Raw genomic sequence first — 23,729 nt, forward strand, 5'->3', positions numbered from 1 at the left:
CTACTGGATACCGGTAAACACACTTTTTTCGTTATTGAAGTGCCACATAAAGTTTTTCAAGATTTTATATCTCTGCTTACTTCCAAAGTATGACGTCCTTTCTAGCGTCTCAAGTATTAACCGTAAGTTTAAGAGTAAACGTACTGACTACCGATACATTGAGCCAAAAGAAAGAGGTTTCTTTTCTGTGCGAAACAATAAGTGTTGACAAAGACCCTTCAAGCGCTTAATTTCGTATGGATCGAACTCACGACCTCAATATCGTATGAATGACACCATTACACCACTGCGACATCTCAGAATCCTGATAAATGAAAATTAAATAAATAATTATTAGTTACGCATATATTAGCTAAGGCTCGAAAATATGTTGTGGATAAAATACGTTCTGTATTAATTGGACAATAGAATTATGTTTTATACAATTAGAGCTTTTTCTACTCTTATCTCACATCGGGAAAAGGGAGTGTTTATAACTGGGAATTCTCAAGCCTAGGCCATGCAGAATAAAGTATAAATATACTTATTAAAGAGCTCAAAAGCGCGCGTGTATTGAGACGCATTCAAGTTCAAAAATAACCAGAACTAGTCGTCTTTTGAGAAATTTTATCTCACCGCAAAACATGTAAATTGGTAGGGGTTGAACTCAAAACATATTGACCCCTAGGCAGACACCATATCAACTAAACCACTTGATGTCGCAAAAGTTTCTAACACATTTTCAAAACGTCGTGGAATATAATTATTAATAATTATAAAACTATGACACCTTAGCTCGCTCTTCAAAAGAGGAAACATGTCAAGGGCAATATCCATTATTTGTTAGTTAATAATATTAGCGTAAAGATACTTTAAAGATATTAAATAATTTTATAAATAGTTTTATTTATATATTGAACCAGTGCGGTAGTTTAAGGTTATGATCAAGACGAAAGAGAAAAAAACCCGGATGAAATACAACATATACAGATTAAACGATAGCACATTATAATAGACGACAGATGATGATTATTTTTTACTTGAACCCGTTTAGTAAACTGTGAAGAAATCCCCACGTTATTGGAACACTTCTGAGTAGAGACGTATTGTTAGGAAAGTAATAAGAACGATCTCCGATCAACTACACCACTGAAATTGTAAGTCGTTCGCTAAAATTATACATGTATATACAATATAGGTAAAATAACATTGTGTTCGTCACATGTTTGTAGTGTGAGCTGTTTGTTCCGTTGTTTGGCATTCGTACAGACGAAAGGGCGCTGACGCATATGCAGGGGGAAATTTTATGAATTTCACTGATCGAACCAACATTGACAAAATGTTATACAAGCAATGTGGCAGACACGGCTATTTTTCTGTTGATTGGAGTGAATGCATGACAAAGCAAACGACACACTACTTGCGGCTTTGAAAACCACCGACTTTGCCAATCGCAAAACCAGTTTGTATATATGGAATCAAAAATACAGGTAAAGAAAAAGTTTAAGTAATAGGAAAGTTAAGATGTTTTAATGTGAAAGTTGGAACGCGATCGTTATTTCACAATTTATCCTCAACGAAATAAACTAGCCGTGAAATGTCATGTATTGCATCTCCTATGTTTCATAACGTAGTTTACATGCTTTACACTTACATATGTATCATGTTAATATTGATATGTTTCTATCCTGATTTACTTGAAGACCCCAATATCAACGAATAAAAAAACACCATGACATCTGTACTTTAGGTTTCGTCTGCAGAAATTCTCTTTATGGACCACAACCAATATTTTCATCACGAGCAAGTCAGATGACCGAATGAAGACATCAATATGAGCTCTACACCGACTAGCTCTACTCGGTACCGACACAAACGGATTATTATAATCTCGGGAACATGATGATGATATACAAGATGATGTACATGTATGATGATAATAAGGCCAAAAACGACGATGAGGGCTATGATGATGACATCAATTATGTTTATGCTGATGATGGTGGTGATCGCCTGCGGATGATGATGTTGGTGATACGTGGGGATGCTGATGTCGATACGTAGGAGGATGGTATTTGTGCTATCTAAGCACTTTGTTCAGATATGGCATGGCACAACAATAAGACTATTTCAGACTTCGCCAACAACATAATGGTCGAAGTGTCATAGAAAATCGAACAATTATGCATGGTCATTAGACATTCTGTATTGTGAAGATATTTGTATCGATGTGTTTAAAACGTAACGTGTCATTTCACATTATTTAATTTATATTATTAGTAATATTGACACGTTTTTGTAGACTTCTTGTTGTTCTTCATGACTTTAATATTGTTGCATTGCTAAGGCGAAAACATTTAGTTTTGATTAATGAATGACCAAACAAGCAGCGATGAAAAATTGCATGTTTTCATCTTGAAGATTGCAAATGTACGAAAGTATATGTAATATAGCAAGGGTTGTAATCACAGTGCATTTTTACCAAAAGTATGATTGGGTTGCCTTTCTTGTTGATATTAGCACAGGTCATTGTGAAACGTGAAAGAAGCAGTGTAACAAAATCTCTAATTTCGAATTCGCATGAGATCCAGGTAAGTACGATGTTCACTGAAAAGCAAATACATGCAAAATATTGAAGTTTTACATGGATGTAAAGTGTATTATTTGATGTTAATGTTTTCAGTAGAGCTCCTCAATAACAATTTTATGATCGGTGCTGATATACAAATCATATAACACTACTCCGTCATATTAAATTACTTCAAATTATTTTTTTTTAATTTAAATTTAAATTTTTAAATTCTTATTTAACAACAATTTTCCGGTCCGTTGAAATGTAGACGCCCAAAAGAGGAATTCACGAATGCAAATACCAGTCTAAAATGTTTACAAATTTCTTGTAACATTTATGCTGATACAAGTATGTACATGTATTTTGAAGAGCGAAAACTATGTTAAAGCGGATGTTTCTAGAACAATCACCAACATTCTAGGAATTGGAAGATGCATGAATCATATGAGCCAGAATAATATAATACATTCAATGATTATTTATGGGTGTGTATAAAACGCGGCATTTAGCGCAGACTGCAAATTGCAGGCTGCGTTATCGGGCCATAAAACGCAGCCAATATAGACATCGTTGCAGTCAATATAGATATCGTTGGAAAACGCAGGCAATATAGACAAAGAAGGAATACGCAGACGATATGCAATATAGTTTATGTGCTATATTTAACTAATTAATTTATTGCATTTCGGTGAATTTATGAACCGTGGACATTCTAAAATGAATGTGCTATATTTAACTAATTAAATACTTGTAAGTTGTATTGCATTTCGTTGAATTTATGAACCAAGAACATTCTAAAAATGAATATCAGTCAATTTGAAGTTGAATATTGATACCGGGAGGTTTATTTTACAAGATGTATACGATATATAAATAAAAAAGAATATAAAGTTGTAATTAAAAATATGACTGTATATACACATTTCATTGCGTGAAACTTATTCGAATAATAGTAAATTCTAATTTAAATTAAGAGCGATGGTTATCCCTATTTGTTTAAAATAATAAAATATTAAAGCTTTATACGTTTTAAACTCATTAACGAATACGCAGCTTTGAGCGCAGACAATATATAAAAAGGAAGAAAACAGATTAGGTCAATGTTTCGCGATGATGGGAAAAATTTATTTTAAATAAAAACTATCTAGCATTTAAGCCGTTGAACTAATGAAATTGTATTGAGAATTTATTTATATGAATTTAGGAACCTAGATGTTTTGTATAAAGATGAAGACATAATAATGTGTTTTCATGAGCACAATTGAATAATTAAAATTGAGATAATATAATTATATAACTGTATGTATATTTAATGTATGTATAGATTAAACGCAATGTTGTTTTCATCGAAGCCAATATGGACATCGCTGCAAATTGCAGGCTGCCTTATCGGCATAAAACGCAGCCAATATAGACATCGTTGCAGTCAATATAGATATCGTTGGAAAACGCAGCCAATATAGAAATAGAAGGAAAACGCAGCCAATATAGACATAGAAGGAATACGCAGCCAATATGGAAATAGAAATAAAAAACTTGTGAAATTTTAAAATGACTGACTCTGTATCAATAATTCGAAGGTTTTAATTAACATTATATGTATGAAAGTATATAAAGTCTATATTATTGTAAAACTTTTAACCTAATATATTTTCAATCGGAATATCGAACAAGTTGAATTTAATCTTCAAAGCACACAAATGTAAACGAGTTTTAATAAAAGAATACTAATTTGTATTAAAAATTATTTTATTAATGAAATACACATTTTACCGCTTTCAAATTATTTAAATAATTAGATTTCTACTTGAAATTAAATGCGTAAGCAGGAAGGCAGCTGACAGCGCAGCATATATATATATGGTAAACGCAGCTTTTAGCGCAGCCTATGTAGATATGGAGGCAAACTAATTGGGCAGGTTTCGCGCGGGTGGTCATTATTTATATTAAATGATGAAATATAAAAGCATTATACGTTTCGAACTCAGTAGAGCAATAAAGAATTGGATTGTACCTTGTTTTGTGTTATCATCCATAAATTAATCCTCATCCAAGGGAGAAAATGGAGCAAGCATATTTCTGACACGTGAAAAAGTTTCATTTTGCCATGTTTACTTGTTAGAATTGAAGAACGATATGAGAAGCTTAAGAATAAACAAAAGACCGTTTGAAAGGAGTGTTATACATGTTAAACCAGGGGTCTGTTACAGTGTCTGTCCGATTATCCTTTATTGTGGGATAGTGCGTTCGAAAAAGGTGCGAAATCTGTCAACTTAATATACAAATATAATGAATGTGACACCTGTTGACTAACTTCTCAATATTTGACATTTGTAGAGGTTCGAAGGACGCCGGTCACCGGGGTTTTAACTGCACTTAATTGGTCTGTAGGCTTATGTATCTTATGTTCGTAGATATGTCTGTGTAGTTAAGAAAATGGAGGTCTCACAAATTTAATAAATTAGTAATTCATTTGCACGTTATGTAAACGCCTCTGTTACTCAACAAATATAAGCAAAATAGGAGCAATGCAAATTTGTTTAAAATAATTTCTTTTCCATAATTCTATCAGCAACAACAATAATAGTAAAACAATAACAAGAGATTTCCTTTAAACAGAATAAACAATACAAGCGGAAAGTGTCGTCCAAATTAGCCTGTGCGGCTATACAACAACAATAAAAGTGAAAAAACAAAATAGCAATCAACAAAAAAAAGCAATAACCAAAACACCAGCCAATAGAATCACAATATAAACAATGCAATTTCTTAGTACATGTACTGTGCAGTCCGCACATGCTAATCAGAGTCGACAGTATCCGCCCAAACTGGATTTCCGCTAAGAAGAGACTTCGTTTAAACAGAATATACAATACAAGCGGAAAGTGTCGTCCAAATTAGCCTGTGCGGACTGCACAGCAACAACAATAAAAGTGAAAAAACAAAATAGCAAACAACAAAAGCACAAGCCCATATAATCATAATATAAACGATGCAATTTCTTAGAACTGTGCAGTCTACCAAAAATCCTTCGCTTTCAAATAATCTTTTCCCGTAATTTCTCCATGTATATCCGTCCGCGCGCCAATCCTCTTTGTTCTGAGTATTACCATTATCGGAATATAAATAAACTATTCCTGGTTTCGATTTAAAAGGCACCTCAGTTGTTATAGAATCACTACATTCTTGTTGTAAAATATCTACAGCTTCCGAGTTCGTTATAAATGTATCAGTCTTTGAAAAAAAGGGAACTTCATTACCTCCTCCAGTCAACGGCGTTCTAGTCGGTTGATCTGTTCTAGTAGTCATCGTCGGTGTTGTGGTTGCTGATGTTATTCTAGGTGTCGGCGTCGGTGCTGCGGTTCCTTTTCCCCCTCTTGTACTCAGCGTCTTTGTGGTTCGAGGCTCTCCTGTGATGGCCGGTTTCGATGCGGTGGTTCTAATTGTCCTCGTCGGTGTTGTGGTTGCTGGTGATATTCTGGTGGCCGGCGTCGGTGATGTGATTCCTTTTCCCCCTCTTGTAGTCCTCGTCGGTGTGGTTCCGTGTTGTCCTCTTGTTGTCCTCGTCGGTGTTCCCTGGGGGGTCGGTATCGATGTTCTTGTAGATGGTCCTTCTCTGACCACGTCGCTGTAGAGTCGGGCTGTGACAGGCGCTTGAGCAGTGGCAGGCGCTGAAGTTCTGGCAGGCGCTGAAGTTCTGGCATGCGCTGAAGTTCTGGCAGGCGCTGAAGTTCTGGCAGGCGCTGAAGTTCTGGCAGGCGCTTGAGCAGTGGCAGGCGCTGAAGTTCTGGCAGGCGCTGAAGTTCTGGCAGGCGCTGAATCTCTGGCAGGCGCTGAAGTTCTGGTATGCGCTGAAGTTCTGGCAGGCGCTGAAGTTCTGGCAGGCGCTGAAGTTCTGGCAGGCGCTGAATCTCTGGCAGGCGCTGAAGTTCTGGCAGGCGCTGAATCTCTGGCAGGCGCTGGAACTGCAGCTGGTGCAGGCGCTGGAGCTCTGGCTGCAGCAGGAGGCGCTGGAGCTCTGGCTAAAAGCTGCCTCACTGTTCGCTCCACGCACGATACAACTGCTGCAGTTCCCCTAATGCTGAGATGCAGCCCGTCTCTACTCAGCATTTCCCGGACGATACCTGTTTTTTAAGAATTTTGCCTGCATTTAAAATACAATCACACATATCTAATCATAGTGTTGAATATATAAAAACGTACATGTCATATTCCTTGGACGGGTAAATGTTTAACCATTCCGAAATGAATAAAAGACAAAAACGAACGCTTCCTTTTAGCTAACTTGCCGTTCCTCTAAAAGTAATATACAGTATTAATTCAATCAGGAGTATCTTTATGTAATGTGGTACGCAATCCATTATACAATGAGTGGCATAGAATATACAAAATATAGAGAATGTAAATGTTTATACCATGTGCCCTACAGAAGCCTGGCACTTCCAGAAAGTACAGCCATGGCAGTTTGGCTGCCACTCTGGCCAGCATTCTGTTCACCGAGGTCGCATCCTGGTTAAATGCATGCAGAACGCTCGCCGGAATCGAGCCTCCAGGAAACATGTTCCCGCCTCTAGGCAAAATCCCCACAAGCACGATGCTCGCACTGAAAACAATTTCGATTTATATTAATTCAGTGCATGTTCCTGTGTATTAACATATTTAATATTATAGTGTCAAATCGCATTTTTTAGGAGTATTTGTGAGCAGAAAATGGAATAATTTAAGGAACATTCAAGGATGATAACTAATAAATATGAAGACTTGACCATAAGTTCTATATTTTTTTAAACATTTATTATTAAAGTGTGGCCAATATTGGCATTACCGTGGGTTAGCAGAGCGAACCTTTTCGCACAACTGCTGGAAATCGCGAACGATCTCAGCAGGAGACGAATGTCCGATGTCGTTCGCTCCCGCAACGATGACCACGACCTAACAATTAAAATCAAACTTTCTTTTAGATTTATTCAATACGTAATATATATCAACACAAAAAACGACATACGTAGAAAACGCGTATAGCTTTTATATGATCAATTTATACAACTTGCTTGAGCAATGCTTTTTGTATTTCAACAGTAATTTCTTTTTTTTTTATTTATGCAAGCGGTTTAAAAACAATGAATCGTTTGTTTGCAACTTCAATTTTTTTTTAAAATATAACATATGTACTCAATATATCCAATCAACGGCATTTCTTGGATGGTATTTCTGATTAACATGAACTCAATTATATCATACAGCTCTAAGTGTTACAGCTCGATAAGCTCTTCTTCGACCTGCTGTGGTGATCCAGATCTTATCTACGCACTAAGGCGGCCACTAGCTACGTTACTCCAAAAATTGTGAAAGAAATTTGGTACATTTATTGTTTATTTATTCCCATAATCAGCGATACATGCTTTTGGCAAAATGAATCATATCATAAATACATATACACAATAAGATGAAGTTCGGCTATACCGAGAATTACTGTATGATTTATTGATTATGTTATTACACAGGTACAGATAAGTAATATATAACACATACAAATCAATAAATCAATGACATCTTTTCGTTTTATGCAAGATTGATAAATGTCAATACCTCACGGCAACGTTCCACAGACTTGTTGACATAACTTGATTAAATAATTCTATGTATTAAACGGCAGTCGAATGTTGTATTTTGCCCAAAGATCTTAAAAATAAAACAAACACCTAGGAAATTAATTGAGATTCAATCGTACCAGTAATTCATACACTCTTTACACTCAATATCATTAACGTTAATAGTATTAAATCTTCTAAGTGATGCAAACACAATCGAAATATAGTGATAAGATACAATAATAGACAACAGGCATCAGGTTGATATTAAGGCGAGGAACTGAAGAAATTCTATTATTTCAGTCTTTAAGTCAACAATGACTACCACTATTATTTTAAGAGATTCGGTAAATTGGTATAAATAGGGATTATCACACCTTTAGTCGACAAGCGTGTGCACTAATTGAGTTGTTTGGCCATCGGATGAAAATGTATGGAGTTGATGTTATCAATTGGGAGATGTTTGCAAAGGGTTAATATTAATTACACAGACTTGGTCTTTGTCATTAATGTATCTTTTTATATGCGACTACGCGCTGATTTTTTTTTTGAAATGAAATTTTCAAATGTCCTATCTATATATTATGTTTTAATGTATCATATTTACAAAATATGATCAATAAGACGGATTACAAAGTTAATCAGTGTATTGAGTGTATCCCTGTATTGAGATTATAATAGAGGGATCACCACAGCAAGTTGCAAATACACGGTGTATTCATTCGGGTCGGGTTGATGTCATTTTTATCCGTGTTTAATTGTTTAATTTAGTTCGCATCTCTTCGCGGCCGACTTGCTGAAGCATTTCGCGTTGCAATGATGTGAGTTTAATCTTTTGCGCATATCTTTTATAGAACCGACAAGTCCGTTAAATAGTCACCAAGCATTAATTATATCGAAATATAAATGGTATACATTTATTTGAAACAGTCAATAATATATACTACATTTAACAAGGAAGTTTCAAAAACAATAGCTTCAACATTTTTCACACTTAGACAAACGGACGACTTGTTGAAGCATTTCGCGCTGCAATGATGCGAGTTGAATCGTTCGCGTATAGCTTTTATAGAACCGACATGTCCGTTTATTAATTATTAAGAAGTTAATAATTTGTCATAAAACAATTAATGAAGATCCCATTACGTATGGAAAACTTATTGCGCACACAATTATAGGAAAAAAACGTAAACCGCGCATATATGATTATCATACCTACATGTATTTAAACATGGTTGTACGAAACAATGATTAATTTTACACCAATTCTTTATCATGCAATTTTTACAAGAATCAAATGTTTATTTATTTTCTACTTTAATAGAAATTTACCAACATTTTTAAAATTTGTACATGAGTTACGGTTCTACATTAATTAATTAAATATTAAATTTAAATATTAAATTGTTTAGCATGAACAAATTAAAAAAATATTTATTTAAGTATTCCATACTACAGCCTTATCTCTAGACAACCCCTATCAGTAATAGCCTTATCTACTCCTCGATAATCAGTGCCCTCATCAGCTCTGAATGACTGACAGATTATCGGTTTATTGTAATTTTAGTGGTGAGAATTAGGGTATTGTTTCTGATTAGGAGACAGCTGTTTTCAATTTCTTTCAAGTAAAAAATATAAGATTATACAAAATTTATAACAATTAAATAGAAATTAGAATACAAATAATTAAAAAACAAAAAAACATGAACGCAGAAATAGAGCTCTACATAGACTTTCCACTATTATAAATCAACACGCGAACCATTACACGTATTTGAATTAATAATTGCAAATTACATATTTTCCAATATTGGTTCAAAATACTTGACTCGAGTGATAGAAGTATCACAAAAACAAACATGCATCTATCATTCAATTTAGTTTATTTGATTATTGCTTTGCTACTTTAATAATTGTTAGTTGTATATAAGACCTTTCACAACTATTGCAAACATTCATATAACCCGTGAAAAACACCGACCACAAGTGTAACAGAGCAATTAAATGTGACAACCGTTTATTCAGATAATTAAAAAAGGACATAATTATTATTTTTACTTATAAACTTCTTATAAACTTCTGATCATATTACATCCTTCATCTATTTCTATATATTTTTTCGAGGCGTGCGAGTTGACTTCGAAAAGTGCGAGTTGACCAGAGATGCCGTGCGAGTTGACCAAAAAACGTGCGAGTTGACTACCGTGCGAGTGGACCGGCACCCATATATTATACATTTAACAAGAATATTGCAAAAACAATAGCTTCAACATTTTTCACCCAAGTAACAGTTCAGATATGTCATCAAAACTATATGGGCCTTCGTCTCAATTATGATTCAATTAACGGGTAATGCCAAAGTGTTACACAAGAGAGTTGTCATGAGATGTCAAGAGGACCCAAGCTACCACCCCTGCAAATGTGACGATTGCATCAAATGCAACTATTAATTTTGCTTTAAGTTGCAATATTAATAAAATTCCTATTAAGATGACAGTACAAACAATAAACAAGTGGTGCCACTTAACAATAAAACATCAGTGCATTTTGGAACGGATTTATATTTTTAATTATACAGCCTGTTAATAAATTTTTGTTCGTATATATGGAGGAATGTGTAATGTTAATATAAGCCTGCTATACAAAGTAAGTTATTGTTTGTATGATTTCCATCATACTTATAAATTGTGGTAAATTTTAAGACGAACTTCTAAAGTATATCTCCAAATTAATTTAAAAATGTTTCATAACAATATGGTTTTATTCACGCACAAAAGCAACAACAGGTAACGTTAACTCACCTTGCAGGAGGGCACGATTTCAAAAATCGACTCCTCTTCACACAGATCTACCGTTGTGAAACCGGAGTATGACAATGTTATAATGTCCTCACTTTTGAGATACTGGTGCATGTACTTCACCTGGCTGTGTCCGAAAATCAAAGCCATTCTTTTACACTCACTAGACGGCACACGAAAACACTATAGGAACTATACACACAAAAAAAAACACACAATTACAAAACACTTCTTCCAAATATCGCAATAAACACACACAAAAAAACTGTTGAAAAACACGAAAAAGCACTTTACACACAACACACACAAAACACGTATTCCAAATATCACACTAATCACTGACAGCACTGATATTACAAGTAATAACAATGATATGAAATGGATACAAAAAATCGGATATAAATATACGACTAAGAATTACTCGCTAAAATATAACAATTTCTTTAACAATATGTGTGAAATTTCATTCCTTAAGATGCAATTTAAATAACTTTGAAGTCATCTGAGCAAATAAACACCCGGCATAATTAAGGGTCTTTTGGGTTGAAATTCAAAGGGAAGTATTAATTGGCAGGTAATTGATGTACATCCTTTTTTTCACACTTAGACAATCTCGATAAAATAAAATTAGCCACAAACAACATCAATAAGTTTTTGCCTTCTTTCTCTATATTGGCTGCGTTTTTCGTCTGTTTCTATATTGACTGCGTGTTCCTTCTTTGTCTATATTGACTGCGTTTTCCAACGATATCTATATTGACTGCAACGATGTCTATATTGGCTGCGTTTTATGGCCCGATAACGCAGTCTGCAATTTGCAGCGATGTCCATATTGTCTGCGTTAAAAACCACAATTCGTTCAATCTATACATACATATACATACATACATTTTATACAGTTTATATAATTATGTTAATACAATTTTTATTACTCATGTGTGCTCATAAAATCAAATTATGATGTCTTCAACTTGATACACAAAATAATAAAATGTGTATAACTGTCTTTACTGCCATTATAGCGATAAAAAACGATAAGTTTTAAAATTGTATGGACCTTAACCACTTTCATAAATAAAAACCGTATTGATACAGTAATTCTCCAACTTTTTTGCCTTCTTTCTCTATATTGGCTGCGTTTTTCGTCTGTTTCTATATTGACTGCGTTTTCCTTCTTTGTCTATATTGCCTGCGTTTTCCAACGATATCTATATTGACTGCAACGATGTCTATATTGGCTGCGTTTTATGGCCCGATAACGCAGTCTGCAATTTGCAGCGATGTCCATATTGTCTGCGTTAAAAACCACAATTCGTTCAATCTATACATACATATACATACATACATTTTATACATTTTATATAATTATGTTAATACAATTTTTATTACTCATGTGTGCTCATAAAATCAAATTATGATGTCTTCAACTTGATACACAAAATAATAAAATGTGTATAACTTTACTGCCATTATAGCGATAAAAAACGATAAGTTTTAAAATTGTATGGACCTTAACCACTTTCATAAATAAAAACCGTATTGATACAGTAATTCTCCAACTTTTTTGCCTTCTTTCTCTATATTGGCTGCGTTTTTCGTCTGTTTCTATATTGACTGCGTTTTCCTTCTTTGTCTATATTGCCTGCGTTTTCCAACGATATCTATATTGGCTGCGTTTGCCAACGATTTCTATATTGCCTGCAACGATGTCTATAGGAGGTTTTTGTGTGACGTCACAAGAGGGGTTTTCCTTTACTAAAAATAGATTGGCCGTCAACTTCTTGATCGCGGCCAATTACATTGTATCAGAGTAAAGGTCGTCGGAAGACTTAATACTTACAATTTCACAAAACAAGACTATAAATACCCGTATTCTTTTTTAAAATAAGAATTTAATAAATGATATTTCAAAAATAATAAAACATATAATAATTTGAAAATTATTATAAGTGGTGTGGATGCGATAGGAAGTTTTTGTGTGACGTCACAAGAGGGGTTTTCCGTTACTAAAAATAGATTGGCCGTCAACTTCTTGATCGCGGCCAATTACATTGTATCAGAGTAAAGGTCGTCGGAAGACTTAATACTTACAATTTCACAAAACAAAACTATAAATACCCGTATTTTTTTTAAATAAGAATTTAATAAATGATATTTCAAAAATAATAAAACATATAATAATTTGAATATTATAATAAGTGGTGTGGATGCGATAGTGTTATTTTTCATCCGCGATTGAAATTTAGTGTAAGGGGTTCATTGAATTAGTCATAAAACAAAGCCCTAAAATAGCTCAATACATTTCAATCTTGAAATGTATTTTTAATTTTCTTTTACATTGAATGAATTTTCGTTTCGTTAACATTGAATGAAAATATTAATAAATTTAAGCATTCAATTTGAAAAAAACACCTGCATATTTTGCAAATTGAACTGTCTTTGCATATACACGTATATTGAAAACTCGTCAGGTGTGATAATGAGCGATACAAATCTAGCATTTTATGATACCATTAAATTACACATTTAATTTATTTAGCGCAAGTATTTTATATCTCTATAATGAACAAACGCCATTGCTTGTTTTCATGATGATGTTTCGAACACTGCAGTAACGCACGATTTTTACACATTATAGCAGAGTTTAAATTTGCAGGTACCAGTTAAATACGTTCATTGTGTAGCAGTAAATGTGTACAATATTTTAAATGTATAGTTATTAAACACTTTATTATTATGTTTAAACTGGCTAATATATATACGTTATAGTTCCTAGCTGTTAATCCATTTCGGACAAATGTCTATTTTTAAATTTGTTCAAATATTTTATAAAAGCTATGTTAAGTTTTTGACTTAATATGTCGAGAGATGACATGGAGGTATCATAAATTGTGTTTAATGACCAGACACATGTGGTTTATGCAGAGACCCCATACAGAGTCATACAAGTATAGGTCCCTGGGTTTATGACACACTGTTTTCTTAGTAATTGTCTGGACAGTAACCGATCATATCGATCGAGATAATTGGTTTGTGATAAACAAAGGGGCAATTAAACACTGGGTTAAAATGCTGAAACAAAGAGTGTCAAAATTGGTGTGAACAATTAAATAGAAAACATTAACATTTATCAAGAGGATTTAGTTAATCTGTAACAAGGTAAGTTTTTACAGACAAATAGGTTCAAATCAGTTTCCATATGTTGATTAATCAAATCAATCAAGTTGTTGTTTGTTTTCTTCTTTATTTGTGTTCGTTCATTGGATTCAATTTAATCTGAAAGAATTTCAATTTCTGAGTATTTTATGTTCTTTAAAAGGGTCGCGAATACGTTTGTAACCTTATCACGATGCGCTTCATCAATGCAAACAATAGCAGAATGGCCGCAGTTTTGACGGCCAAAATTTGAGCATGCGCAAACGTGACGTCATTATCGGAATCCCCAAAACCTCCTATAGTGTTATTTTTCATCAACGATTGAAATTTAGTGTAAGGGGTGCATTGAATCAGTTATAAAACAAAGCCCTAAAATAGCTCAATACATTTCAATCTTGAAATGTATTTTTAATTTTCTTTTACATTGAATGAATATTCGTTTCGTTAACATTGAATGAAAATATTAATAAATTTAAGCATTCAAATTGAAAAAAAACACCTGCATATTTTGCAAATTGAACTGTCTTTGCATGTACACGTATATTGAAAACTCGTCTGTAGTGATAATGAGCGATACAAATCTTGCATTTTATGATACTATTAATCTACACAATTAAATTGATTTAACGCAAGTATTTTATATCCCTATAATGACCAAACGCGATTGCTTGTTTTCACGATGTTGTTTCGAACACTGCAGTAACGCACGATCTTTACACATTATAGCAGAGTTTACATTTGCAGGTACCCGTTAAAAACGTTAATTGTGTAGCAGTAAATGTGTACAATATTTTAAATGTATAGTTATTAAACACTTTATTATTATGTTTGAACTGGCTAAGATATATACTTAATAGTTCCTAGCTGTTATGCCATTTCGGACAAATGTATATTTTTAAATATGTTCAAATATTTTATTAAAGCAACTGTTAAGTTTTTGACTTAATATGTCGAGTGATGACATGGAGGTATCATAAATTGTGTTTAATGACCAGACACATGTGGTTTATGCAGAGACCCCATACAGAGTCATACAAGTATAGGTCCCTGGGTTTATGACACACTCTTTTCTTAGTAATTGTCTGGACAGTATCCGATCATATCGAGATAATTGGTTTGTGATAAAGAAAGGGGCAATTAAACACTGGGTTAAAATGCTGAAACAAAGAGTGTCAAAATTGGTGTGAACAATTAGATAAAAAACATTAACATTTATCAAGAGGATTTAGTTAATCTGTAACAAGGTAAGTTTTTACAGACAAATAGGTTCAAATCAGTTTCTATATGTTTATTACATAAAATCAATCAATTTGTTGTTTGTTTTCGTCCTTATTTGTGTTCGTTCATTGGATTCAATTTAATCTGAAAGAATTTCAATTTCTAAGTATTTTTTGTTCTTCAAAAGGCTCGCGAATATGTTTGTAACCTTATCACGATGCGCTTCATCAATGCAAACAATAGCAGAATGGCCGCAGTTTTGACGGCCAAAATTTGAGCATGCGCAAACGTGACGTCATTATCGGAATCCCCAAAACCTCCTATACATTGGCTGCGTTGAAAAAAACAACCCGTTTAATCTGTACATATACTTTACATACATTTATTTCATAAACAATTATGTTAAACAATCAAAACATATTATTATGTCTTCTTCTTGATACAGAAAAACTCAATGCGTTTATAATTAAACTGCCATTTTAGCGATTAAAACGATAATTTACGTCTTATAATTGTTTTGACCTTTACCAGTTTCATACATATACTGTTAATTAAAACCTTCGAATTATTGATACGGTAATTCTCTCGAATTTCACCCGTTTTGCCTTATAGTTTTATATCGTCTGCGTATTCCTTCTTTGTCTATATTGCCTGCGTTTTCCAACGATATCTATATTGACTGCAACGATGTCTATATTGGCTGCGTTTTATGGCCCGATAACGCAGCCTGCAATTTGCAGGCTGCGCTAAATGCCGCGTTTTATACTGACCCCTTATTTATATTAAATAGGATTAACTAGATCAATATTAAGAGCGATTTCGTCAATTAGTTTAATTTATATAATATTTCACACTGCTGTTAATCTGCTTTCTTAAGAACAAACTGTGTCCATTATTGACGGAAGAACATTTTCATAAATTATGGTATTCCGAACCATATACAATGTAGTTCGATGTGATTTAACGCAATGACGACATACATATTAATTACGTTCAAATGAAACGAAGGCATCAGTTAAATGATGTATTTCAAGCGGCATTAAACAATGAGCAAATTGTTAGTAAATAAATTATATTATCGCTTAAACTGCTATTTAACATACAACAAAACTGCATAATATGTCCAATCATACAATCTAGATCATTAAATGAAAATATTACTACAATCCATACCGAGTACTGTGAACAGTTGTTTTAATAAGCAAAATATAATAGTTAGTTAAATACCACAAAGGAATTCTTGAATTCTATGATTACACTATCGTCACTGCAAATGAATAAACTGCTCTGAATGGACAAAGCTTGGGACCGTTTTAAATAGTGACGTTTGTAAAACCGATGTCTGAGAAGTAGTATCTATATGTAAGAAAGAAATATTATAATCATCTATATCAAAATAATAAAATAACAATTATATTTCTAGTGTATTTAGATTATATATTTATTTGAAAAAATATAATGGTAATCAAAGTTGTTTGTAAAAATATTCACGGAAATAAACGAAACCAAACAAATAACATGTGTGTACAATATGCTGGCTCCTCAACTAAAACAACAACAAGATACAACACATTGCAACCAACACATGCGTCAGAAGCGGGGATTGACTAAGGGTCGCTCATGTGAGATGCTGTTGTGCACACCACTGCGCTAACCGAACAGCCGTTTTAGTAGAGCACCAAGAGCGCTCCATGTCGCGGGATATACTTTTTACTAAAACCCAAGGTTCTCTTACTGGTGACGTCTTGGTAACTACAATGCAATAGAGTGCAACACTACACCGACGGGAAGCAAACCCTCGAGAGTTTCCGTGGAGCCGCACAGAAATGGTTCGTTGATCGCTTGAGACTAAACTTAAACCGTAACGCACTCCGTCGATTGGGTAAACTGACGTGCCTTTAGCTGACTTATGCGGTTGCAGCCTTTTTGTAGACGTCTGTCTAAGTTTTCTGACTATAAAGCATAACCACTACTCCGTTCAACGTTAATTGCATTGATCTTAGACATCGGTGTTTCTTCATATTGCGCAGTAAGACCGATTAATCAAATAAAATCAGTTAAGTGAAAGTTCCACTAATATCCCCCCAAATATCGTGTAAGCAGGTTTTCCTAGCTTTATTTCGTAAACTGGTTTTATTATACGCGAGTCTATACGCATGACTGATTCCTTATTGTGGTGTGGTGATTTGAGTGCCTCTAGAGCTATACCAGCGGGAGTCTAAACTTCTAAGTGGGCTTCCCAAGTTGGAGGGTAGTGGTCAGACTTGTATCACCCACCTTTGCTCGAGGCCAATAGGTCAATCAAATCGGAAAACCAAGGACGGGAGACGCGCTAAAGCATTGGCTGATTTGTCTCATACGACAAGAACAATACGAAAAATAAACCACAGCTCACGACGGATGCACGGGGCCAAAGTCCACATAATGATGGTGCAACGCTTTCTACTCCAATTATGGCAACAATAGATTGTTGTATGATGGTGTCCTGCGTATGCCAGATCTTTGAGTAATCCACAATAAGGATAGTATACGCAAGGTATTTCCTGATTAAATAAAATATGTAAAAAAAACAGAAATCGTAAAAATATGTTGTCCATATTTCTCTCTATATTTGTGAACGCTTAGTAAATATGATCGAAAGTCGCCCTCTTGTTCGAAAACTTAAACTGAAATAGCACAAACAATTTTAGAGTAGGCATAACAAAGGGTCAGGTGGGATCGTGGTATAAATTGTTTTCTCCTAATTTATTTTAACAAGCCATATATCGACGTAAAGCGCACAGAACGTGGTTATGGAGCATTAATGTTAAAAATGTAGTTTTTTACTCTGAGTGTATGCTTCTATAGTGATATTATGTATAGAAAAAAGTAACACGTCGAGCTAAATTTTCCACAATGATTTGAAGAACATTTCACAAGTTATAGTTCCACTCTTAATACCTACGTTTGAAAGTACGATAGTGATAGAAGTCCTTGACATTAGAAGATTATTTATATGCCTATGGTAGCAGTAAAAAAATAGGGTTGTAAAAGGAGAAGACGTGACAATTATTGTGTACATTTCAGTACTTATACGGCAAATTATATTGTTTTTTGAAAATGTTTTCTAAGCATTTCACTATTATTTGCAAGGGCGTTGCAATTACGCTGTTATTGAGCAACTTATATAAAAAGAAAATTACCTCAATGATATTGGAACGAAATGTGGAGGGCACGAATTGATAAAAACTGCTACTTTCACGATAACATAAAAATATTGATACTTAAATCTTAAGAGCGTGACATCACAACGAGGGAAAATTGCGTCTAACTTACAAAAATGTCCTTTCTGTAACCAACACGATATAAACTGAGGTAGGCCCCTTCTTTACATAAGCTTATATTATTTGTTGTCCGTGCATTTATTTATAAATCATTACATTTTACTACAGTATGACAATGTGGTGATTCGCCCCATGGTTATTTCGATCCCGATTGCAGAGCCTTATCTACAAAACTTCAGTTTACAGGTTGTATATAGGTTGTATATTTCATTGACCCCCTGCTGAGATTTATTAACTCAGCTTATGGTTTCTGTAATAACGTTTAAGTTCAATTACTCTTTCTCCAGAAACTTCATTAGACCTGTTAGTAGCGATGGGCACAAGGGAGGCAACTGCGTACGGCTCATTTATTACTGAACAATTCCTGCGCGAAATCTCGTTCATAAAAATAGTGCCGATAGGGGGTCGGAATTACGTCGTTTTTAAGGTGGTTTTCGATTGGATATGGTTAAAAAAACCACTAATCATATAAGTTAATACATTTATGTTCGCGGGCAAAGCACTTTCGTTTCCACACAGTTGCGTTGAAGATTAAAAGAAAGCCTAAGAAAATTTCCGAGATCGAGAAAAATAGGTAAGATGCATTGCCCAGTAGAAAAATTGCTTTTATTTTGAAGGTTAATCATTCTCCTTTCCATTCATGCCACTAATTGCTTTGCAAAATGCCGTAATTCTGCTGGTTGTTGCTAATGTATGGACCCACTATTGACCCATTTCATGAATGGCAAGATGGCCGCCGTTGTTGAAAATTCATACGACGTAATTATCAATTGTTCTTTTTTTGCTCTGTAAAGTTGCCTAAAAATGTGTTGTACGTGCTAAACATCATTGAAGGATATATTTATGCTGACATTATATCGTAATGGTAGATTTCATTCGTATATCTGTAAATAGACGTTTCGATAATACAAAATACAGACTTGCACTATTCGGACAGCAAGTATTTCGGATATTGCATTAATGATACAAGATACAAGAATCTTTATTTAACGTCAGATGTGAACAACAATTCAATACAGTCACTGTATTTTAGTTATATTATGTAGATATATTATTTCAATTATTCTTTTTGCAGACATATGTTTGATACTAATAAGTCAGAGTCTCAGGATTGGGAAGAGTTTGACTCGGAGTCTAACAGTGAGCGTTCGGAGTCTGACAGTGAACGGTCGGAGTATAACAGTGAGCGTTCGGAGTCTCACAGTGAGCGTGTATCACCGCAGCCAGGTCAATTTACACAGGACCGGGCTGCAAAAGCTGAAAAGTTGAAGCTTCCGCATCAGGTACTAGATTAAAAATAATATGCAATTTTAACCAATAAATATTATTCTTAGTATATAAATGACATTTCAGCAGAATGACATTTTGAAACATAAACCCCATGTACATGTAATTTTATTTTATGGCAATGTATCGGTCATTTTGAAATACATTTATTATCAACATTAATTAATCATCATTATTGTAATTCACTAATGTTTATGCATTTGAAATATATAGTGTTATACTTTTAAGAAGTCAGATATCACAAAATGTAGTTTAAAAAGACAGATATCACATAATTGAGTGTAAGAAGACTGATATCACAAGATAAGGAAGAGCAGTCTTTTTTTTAATTCTAAAGCTGTAGCCTAATCTAGTCTACAATCCCTCGGAAATTTTCATAAAAAGGCTACATCCTCTCAATTTTTTTCATTATATTCATGCACTTAACCCAAAAAAAGAAACTTACACCTGGAAATTACATTCCCCTATGACTAACAATGCGTGAGTTGTATCCCCAAATTTTGGGTTTCACACACTTTTTCCTATATAATATGAAGGCTAAGGCCCCTTCCCCCAACAGCCTTAAAAAAGCCTTGAATGGTAAAAACAATGAACCTTTAAGCTATTTTCCGTTTAAGAAAGTCCCTTCTTAAAGAAAATCCAGTTGAAGCAGAAAGTGTTGTCTCTGATAAGCCTGTGTGGACTAAACAGGCTAATATGGGATGACACTTTAGGCTCATGCATTAAGCCCCGTTTTCCCAGAGTGCAGCTCAAATGTTCATTTACATGTTACAGAGTACCGCAAGAAGCTGCCGTTTGTGAATGCGCCCCGATAGAGGAGATTGAGGCAAAGAAGCTGAAGGCAGCGGGGGGAAAAGAGAAGAAATCAGGAAGAAATTGCCATAGGCGATAACTGAATATAAGATTTTTTAAACCATTGGATAGGTTTGTTAGTCACCTATCTTAGGAAAAATACTTACAGATACATTGAAGTTCAAATAACTAGTGTTAGGTCTTGTTTAAATAAGAAGAATTTTGGTTTTTGAACCTATTTAATGAAGCAAATGATTTTACTTTTGTTAAACATGTGTGGCAGTGAACTATTGTCTGCATGTTAACCTTATTTAAGTATTGGCTGTTGTTCTTGGGGTGTATTTATAATTTGAGGACTTATTTTACCTAATGGACAATTTATTTTAATTGAGTGAACAACATATAAAACTTGTCAAAACTATTGAAAGCCCCCATAAGAATTTCATTGTTTTGTAGTGACCACTATGTCTGCTTGTGACACTGTCGGTCTGACATGTGAGAGTGCAATTGAAGTAAAATGATTCATCAATCATCACTTATGAAAAATTTCAATCTTTGGGATTAGTTTTTGTCTATATGCTACCTTTGACTGACAAAAAAACCAACATCAACAATGTTGTTTTTTTTTAATTTGAACAACTCGTCATCGTGATTGGGAGGCATGTGTCATTTTAATTCATCATTATGTAATGTCGGGTAATTGGACATTTCACAAGTATTTGTATATTGTGTATGCACAACAAATATAAATTGTGTCAACAAATTATGTGTTAGTTCACCATTAGTTATCATTGAAAATAAAACCTTAAAAAAGCTGCAGAGTTGTTGTTGATAGCAGTAAAGACAAAGGCTATTCACGCACATAAATATATATTTGTATGCCCCCTTATTTTGCCATAAACTGTGCAGTAAAAAGTGCAAAACCAATAAAAAATACGTGTTATTAATATGTTTTAATGTGTTTTATATCTAAAAAGGCATTCACATAGATAAAAATAACTTATAAATGGCCAAAATAGCTGGTTAAATGCAAATGTCAGTTGTTTGCTGGCAATGAACCAGATTTTTGGCAGAAAAAACAGCAGAAAAATTCACCTATTTTTTTACGTGTTTTAAAAAAATCATAAAAAATCTATTTTTCATCCTAATAAAAAAAGAAAGACATCATTATGTTTGTTTTAAGTAGTATAACATCAATGCCAAATATCATTCAAATATTCCCATTTAAAAAAAAATCATTGCCTCTTGCTACTGTTAGCGGAAAACAATAAGTGTTAGCTCATGACATGAGCCCAGGGCGATTATATTGGGTCCATACAATCACCAAAAAACACCAAAAAACATTCAATTTCTCTCTATATACATGAAAGTAAGCTATAAGGGCCGTTTTTAATGGATTACAAAGATGTATGTATTTTGTCAATAATGACTTCATTAAATATTGATTTGGCCAAAAAAATAAATAGTCTTGGTTCAGGGAACCCGACCGACCCTATTTTTTGCCCCCGACCCTAACGATTTTTGGTCCATGGAAAAAAATCTGATGGCGAAAATGCTAAAATCTCGTAAAATTTCATTGAAAACAGCCACCATTTAAACCTGGATTGGTTTTCTATATTTTTCTCTTTGTTTCAATGAAAGTGTTCGCAATTTGAACAGTGAACAAAAACCGGTCTGCACCTGTATACGAGACATTGCTTGACCTTATTGTTATTGAAGTGCGCATGCTAGCTGGCCAATCAACATTGAGCTCGCTTACACATGAAATAACGTTGTGGAATGACACGTAAAAATGGGTGGAGCTATGGAGTAATATTCGGTAATTCATGCGCAGACACTGTGCACTTTGAATACACAGTTAAAATTGTCGTCTGCAAACAAAATAGCGGCCGGTCGCAAATGTCGTATTATTAAAGATTAAAAATGAAAAGAAGCGTGACAATAATTTAATTATTTCCAAGCTGTCTATTGATCTGAATTTAAAAGTGATAATTAAATAATTAGTTCTATGTCGATGATGTTACAACTTTCTGTCAATTTCCGATCAAATGAAAAGATGATAATTAATTAATTTGTTTGTTTTACTCGCACACTATGCTAACTGACAGCAGCGTATTTTAATCAAATGAAAATGTGAAAAACACGCGCGGTTTAATTGTAATTAAAGTTTCGTATTTTTAACACATAGGAAGAGTCATTCATCTAGTCTACTATAAAAATGGAATTAACCACTTTGTCTCTACAGTCGCTAACATGGCGTCTTTAACCTTAAAGCGTCGTTGGACGAAAAAGAGTCATACAAAAAAAAATTAAAACACAAAACACTAGAGCATTCCAAGAGTCATGGAAACTTGACAACAATTGGCTTCGCTTTGATAATGAATCAAAATCAATGTACTGTGACGCCCTTAGCCTGTACAAACCAATAGCAACATTCAAATTTATGTACACTGCTCACTTCCTGTGCGATGCGCTCAAACCTATTGCCATTTTATAAAAAAATGTACCAGAAGAAAGACTTGTGCTATTCTGAGGTTACCCTCCTTTTGACAGCCACTATTCAGACTCTTGAGCACCTGTCGAAGACTAGGTCAGGTCTCATGATGAAAAAAATTCTGAAGGTCACACCCCAAACACCAGAGACTGATAAAGATGGCTTGTTCACTTTTGAATATGAAGGTCACACTATTACAGACAGACAAACAAAAAATGGTTGGCTCAAAGAAATTTTGGGCCAGCGCTAGCCCTGAAGAAGTGCATAAAGAGCTAGGAATATTGAATAATATACAACGACTAAATACCACATGTGCAATGTTAATCATTTGGTCAGTGTTTAAACAATCATGGGTGCATTAACTGACCCTTTTTCACCCTGAAATCAGTCGACTGGTAAAAAAAAAAAAAAAAAAAAAAAAGAAAAACCTACCTACCCTCCTACATTTTTCTGGCCATGTTCCCTGAACCTAGACTATTTTTTTATTTGGCCTTTACTTTTAAATATAGACAATCCCAG

At 34.0% G+C, this 23,729-nt stretch overlaps 1 protein-coding gene and 1 long non-coding RNA gene across 2 annotated transcripts; one reads left to right on the forward strand and one right to left on the reverse strand.

Moving 5' to 3' along the window:
- Nucleotides 1-1,967: 1,967 nt before the first annotated feature.
- On the reverse strand, nucleotides 1,968-11,090 carry LOC127840366 (sialidase-like). Its single transcript, XM_052368776.1, has 5 exons — nucleotides 10,944-11,090; nucleotides 7,377-7,483; nucleotides 6,967-7,154; nucleotides 5,812-6,675; nucleotides 1,968-2,026 (listed from the first exon to the last, which is right to left on the reverse strand). The coding sequence occupies exons 1-5, from the start codon at nucleotides 11,088-11,090 to the stop codon at nucleotides 1,968-1,970; spliced, it is 1,365 nt and encodes a 454-aa protein (XP_052224736.1).
- A 7,986-nt stretch (nucleotides 11,091-19,076) lies between these two features.
- Nucleotides 19,077-21,932, forward strand: LOC127842989 (uncharacterized). Its single transcript, XR_008032016.1, has 3 exons — nucleotides 19,077-19,211; nucleotides 19,713-19,920; nucleotides 20,699-21,932. It is a non-coding gene; the product is annotated as an uncharacterized LOC127842989 (long non-coding RNA).
- The last annotated feature ends 1,797 nt before the right edge of the window (nucleotides 21,933-23,729 follow it).

This window comes from Dreissena polymorpha, chromosome 8 (genome assembly GCF_020536995.1).
Source record: "Dreissena polymorpha isolate Duluth1 chromosome 8, UMN_Dpol_1.0, whole genome shotgun sequence".
Classification (NCBI taxonomy): Eukaryota; Metazoa; Mollusca; class Bivalvia; order Myida; family Dreissenidae; genus Dreissena; species Dreissena polymorpha.